Raw genomic sequence first — 5611 nt, 5'->3', positions numbered from 1 at the left:
TGTGACAAGAGAATCACTCCCTAGCTTTGGTGATCGACAACGTAGACTTTCGCGGCGGCATCTGGTGGGCTGACTCACCGCGCACCGACGCGAGACTCCCACCATGGTACCATACCACACCCTCTACTGTTAGTATGGAGTGCGCAAACGGTAGGGTAAGCAGTCACCCGCTTGTTTCTCCTATTCCTATGGCCCGAGGCTTGCACCGGTTCTTACCACCGCCCATCATGGGGCTGCCGGCGCCAGTGCAGTAGTCAACAATGCCAACCTTCCTTGACAAACGCCAAAGCTGAGACATACACGTACTCCTAGCCACAGCAGGTTGATACAGAGATGATGCAAAGTAACCTGAAAGAACCGACTGGCACGCCCACTGACTGTTGGATACGTTTGCGGTTTGACTGTCCTGAAGTGTTTGGTAGTTTGGGAACCACAGCAACTGACTTGGGCTTCGGGGGGAAGTAATCATAATGACTAGTGGTCATTTGAAGTTTATAACCGCGGTGATTAGATATATGTCGCATATAGTCACCGAGGTCTGCTCTGTACAAGCTACAGAGCATTTTCACCGGAAAGACCATGGCAGTTTCATTGTATGTCCTTACATGAACATCAAAGCTGAAACTTATGCTGGTGCAGGTGGCAGTCATCCTTCTCAAGATCAGGCAGTTCTTCAAATTGTCATACATTGGTCATATATTAGCGTCCGATGTGAAGCGTACTGCCTTGATGATGGTGTTGGTGCTGTTGCTTGCTGCAGCAACAAGATGAACTATTGATGGCGTGGTATCTGCAATTTCCTAGGTGCAGCTGTGCACGCGGCAAAACCCCTTAATTCCATTGCATGCCTCCGTTCAACCCTGTCATCCGCACCGAATGTTGCAGGTAACGTCAAGCTGGTGTTATCGCAACAAACTGACCATCAGTAACAAAATAATCATGCTGAGGTGGAATTTTTTCATGACCATGAGTAATCAGCATCAACTATGTGTAAGTCTACAGTCATCTTTCGTTTACTTCAATCCCACATTCAAGGCGAACTCCATAGTTTCTATAGTCTAGTTCGAATTCGACAAGTTATTCGAGACAGTAGTTATCGAGTTACCATGTACTTGTACGATCAGGAAGAGCCGGGTTTACATTTAAAAAGTCCTATTGGCAAATTTCAAAAGGCAAGTGAACTATGGTCTTATCACATCATCTCCTCCTCTACATACTGTAGATCCATTTCTCCAATTGCATCAAGATCAGGCTGCTCATTCCACATCCAGTTGCCAACTTGCCTCTCGCATTCACGGAGCTCAGGCTCCCGGCCAGATTCAATGTGATGTTTCACTGCTTCTCGCATTGCAAGGTATACCCTGCAATGCCTTCGAGCTCCTGTGGGAAAATAATCCTCGGCATTCGCTTGCGCTGGGTTATACCCAAGCCGACCGAGCTGCTCCCTGCACCACTCCTTTGTTTCTCTGGGCAAGTATTCATTGACGTCTGGCATCCAGAAGGTTAGAAACTTGTCTTCGACGATGGAATCCAAACTTACCCCAGGGATTAGAAATTTGCTGCAGATGATGGAGAAGTTCCTCATCCACCGGCAGCCCATATTCCTGGGTACCGTCGGGTGGCCAGTGATAGAGGTCGACAGGCTGTCCGGCAATGCATTCCGGACGGTTTTTTTGACGACGGATGGGATGAGAATTCCATGTCTTAACAAATTTCTGAATTTCGACTCGTATAATTGGCATGTAAACCGCAAGCAGTGCTATCCGGTCTCCGGCAAGATCTTTGTCCCATAGTCCGTCCTCGGAAAGCCGTCGAAAATAGCCCTATCAGAGTATTTTTCATTAGCAGGCAATCCAGTCGTCACGAGTGCTCCATCCTCGCAGTGATGCAAACTCACTCTCCAGCGAAATAATAAACTCCGGGTTAATTGGTTCCACCAAGCCTCAATCCGCTGATTTGCTGTGCTGGTGCCATAGCGATAGCAGCGACCAATCGTCATTTCGGGATCATGGCATTTTCGCAGCTCATAATGCGCTGCCGCTATCATCGTTGTTTCGACGCCGCGATCTGAGCGGAGGATATGAGGAACCACTTTTTTTTGTGCAACAGCATTTACATACTGCCGAAGAACACTCTTTGCAGTGTGGCTGCTGATGCCAACATATACCCATATGACAAATCGAGAATATGCATCGATAGCGGCGTATATCTGAAATCCCCAGTGATCAAGTTTGCAGTGGCCGTCAATTGACCACACATAGTTGGGACCAGGCACAATATAACTACCTCTGTGTCGCTGCATTCCACTTTTTCTGCGTTCAATGCCTTCGGGATCAAGCTCACGAACAATCGCGAAGAGTCGATCGCTCGATCAGCGTTAGCGGCTTCAAGAAAGAGATCGGCGAAAATGAAGAGAACTTTGGAGGGACTTACCGAGACACACTGTGCCCTTTATCCCTAAAATAGGCCTGAAGATATCCTCGCCCAAACCCTTCAATATATCCCCTATTTAACTCTTCTTGAACGACTTCAGTAAGGCGAGCGTTTGTCTCCTCTTGATTAAAGGGGGAAATTCGCTGGTAGAGACCCATGTCCCGTCGGATACGCTGAAGGGTTTTTTTATGAATGGAAACGCCTTCAAGGTTCAATGTCCGCATGATCTTTTTGTCCGTGAAACAACCTTCTTTAAACAAAGTCGAGATTCGATCTCGAAGTTCACGGGAATCCACGGGCTTTCGCTTTTTTTGGACGCCCCAACGGCTACACTGGCGTTCAAGCGTCCGGAGTCCAACCCGGACGCCATGCTGATATTCAAGATGGGATTTGATGTACATGTATGTGTATCCCTCGTTGACAAGTTCGAGAATTTCATCCTGGAAGGGTGAAAGATCCTTAGGAGGTCTTCCAGGTCGGCCAGCCATGTTGCCTCCGAACTGAAATGAACGAGATATTGATTGACTATCAATGGACATGTACCAGGCACCTACGGAGCACAGAATAGGGACTGATATAGAGGTTTGTCTAGATTGAATTTGCCGGACAGTAGGACGGAACCCTCTGAGCCGGACTGAGGAAACCAATTGCCTAGTACCGGTTAGTTAATGGTTAGAAGGAGACTTGCTCGTCACTCCAAGAGGACCAGATTAGGGTAACCAGTCAGCGGCAGATCTTGATTGTCCAAAATTATGGCTGCCTCCGGCGCCGCGCACAGATCGCCAGGGCATCCGTTCGCTCGGTGGTCGGTACGAGTACGGAGTACACTTCTTGGTGGGCACCGATCTAACATTTACTGCCAAATTTAATTCCGATTACGACGAGCTAGGTTAGTGACTATCTAACGATATAGCAACCAATCTACTCTGTACTCCGTAATGAATTATTGCGATAGGCGAGTCAACGGCAAGGGATGTGTCGTTTAACTGGAAGGACGAAGGACAGAACAGATTTTCACGGGATATATTAGAAAAATGGACGAGCAACTCGGTCATAGCACCACCTAGCCGGTGCCAGGATCAGCGTGGGATCGACAATTGCGATGTTGCGGCGATGCTACTAGAAGCTGCCTAGGTTCAACCTTGTCTTAAGACAGGGTTAGATTAACCGACGAAGCAAGTACTTCGTACGTAAATCTCTTGGCTGACCGCAGTCACGGAGTTACTGATAAGCGAGCGAGTTGAATAGTTGAGTTTGTGAAGACTCGTCAGTCCGTTACTCACTCAAAATGTAAACATACACCTTGCTAGTACCAGTACGCACGAGTGCATTGAACAGCGAGCCAGAATAGGTACTCCGTAAGTACTCCGTACTCATCTATCATAAGGGCGAGAAGTCCGGATGGGTACGAGTCGGTCCTGCATAGAGAGTACACTGTATTCCATACTTGCATTTGATTTCCACCAGGCGGCCACACCCCCTTCAGCTCGCCTCAACTTGCCCTATCTACACAGCCCAACTACGGAATACTCGTACGAAGCTTCACGGTTAAAGTTGGTTAACTACAGACCAATATTTGGTCATCAATTCATGGCTAACTTAGTTATCTCCGTACTTCGCTTGAGAGAACGAAGTGCTAAACTAGCAATTTTTACGAGCAGTCAACAGTGTTGCCAACTCGTGGCCCTTGTGAGATATGAAGCTTCAACCCGTTAGTCTACGGAAAATCCTAACGCATAGTACCTAGAGAACAGCTACTACAGAGACTAGTTACTTCGCGCAGAGTAAATAGGTCGTTAGTTAGCTTACGTGATTCTGTCGTTCTGCCCCAAATCAGCACCTTAGGACAACTGTCAAGAGGTCGCCTCTCAAGGTCGGTGATAAGTGCCATACTCCATATCGAGATCCCCATCGCAGGGGCGGGCCGTTCCGATTCTTTAACTTCCGCCGATTGTGTCGACTTGTCAGGCCAGAGCGGGGCGACTTGTACCTATTACAGAGAGTCTACGGACTCACTTGACTTTAGGTTTATCGGTTAAGCAAGCCGAAAACTCTTGATCCCACAAGCCATGAACTCCATGAAAGCACTACGGAGTACCCCTTCTATTAATTACTCGTAACTTAGTTAACTTAGCTGGTCAAAACAAAAGCGTCGCGATGAATGGCAACTACGGAGTACTCAGTGCTCCGTACGGAGTACAGGAACTATATAATACTATCCTTTGTACGGAGTACCATGATACCTTTCCAGGAGTCTCTCCTTACTCAGGCATGAGATCAGACATGACTGAATCATTGTTCGCAAATTGTACTCTGCAACCTTGGGAATAAGTTACTAACTGACGTCAGTAAAGATCTACTCGTATACTGCTTGAGCCAAACTACGGAGTAGTCCACTAGTCTGAAAGCTTGCTCCATACGGATTACTCACCGCCTCAAGTGGTGGGCCAAGTCAGCTCGCGGCGAGATAACCTACTGCGTACGGAGTACTGCAACAACCCAGAAGCCCCTACTTGATGATCAACTCTAATGCATCCACGCGCTCGCATTCTATAACCTTAGTTGGCTATCGAGGATCCCCGATATGCATTCCAACACTTCGTAAGTAAAGAGTCTGTGCTGACTGCTGAGAGGATTTCTCCACCGTGCGACCAGTATCTACTGACTCCACAAGTAGCGAACAGAATACCTCGAACATATATATTGGAGTTCTTGATCTCCCTAAAGTCATGGCTGAGGACCGAGCAGTACATTGCAATTCCTTTGTTAACCTATCACTTCATACACAACTTTCAGTCTTCGTGTCTTCGCAAACCAAGCGATCCCTCTTTCCATTTTCTGAAGATGGACCATTCTTGGCACCTTTGGTCTCCTTACTGCCAACACACGGGCAAATATTCGCATTTGGAGGTTCGCGAAAAAAATATGCGCGCATGCGGTTGGTGTACCGAAGCAAACCCGTATTATCGTCCGGAAACACCGCCTCGCAAAACTGGAAATCCAGATGACCGAGTAGTTATTGATTTGTCGGACAGCCCGGACGCTCAAATGACTTCAAGAAATTTCCGCCTAGATCTGCAGAAGGCCCGGGAACACCGGACCGGTCAGCCAAAGACAACGAGACCACTCGCCCCTGACGCTGGGTCTTCCGCACACGGCTTCCGCAATAAGACACGCA

General features: G+C 47.9%; 2 protein-coding genes across 2 annotated transcripts; both read right to left on the bottom strand.

Annotated features, from left to right (window-relative positions):
• Nucleotides 1–13: 13 nt before the first annotated feature.
• VTN49DRAFT_2196 (uncharacterized protein) lies at nt 14–226 on the bottom strand (the record flags this gene model as incomplete). The annotated part of the gene is made up of 2 exons (XM_069409894.1): nt 14–123; nt 217–226. 2 exons carry the CDS (start codon nt 224–226, stop codon nt 14–16), a joined length of 120 nt encoding a protein of 39 aa, XP_069269662.1.
• A 966-nt stretch (nt 227–1192) lies between these two features.
• Nucleotides 1193–2921, bottom strand: VTN49DRAFT_2195 (uncharacterized protein; the record flags this gene model as incomplete). Its single annotated transcript, XM_069409893.1, has 4 exons — nt 1193–1488; nt 1541–1823; nt 1898–2366; nt 2434–2921. The coding sequence occupies 4 exons, from the start codon at nt 2919–2921 to the stop codon at nt 1193–1195; spliced, it is 1536 nt and encodes a 511-aa protein (XP_069269661.1).
• Nucleotides 2922–5611: the final 2690 nt, after the last annotated feature.

This window comes from Thermomyces lanuginosus, assembly GCF_041956635.1.
Source record: "Thermomyces lanuginosus strain ATCC 200065 unplaced genomic scaffold VTN49scaffold_26, whole genome shotgun sequence".
Taxonomy (NCBI): Eukaryota; Fungi; Ascomycota; class Eurotiomycetes; order Eurotiales; family Trichocomaceae; genus Thermomyces; species Thermomyces lanuginosus.
This window is presented reverse-complemented; position numbering and strand designations above follow the sequence as displayed.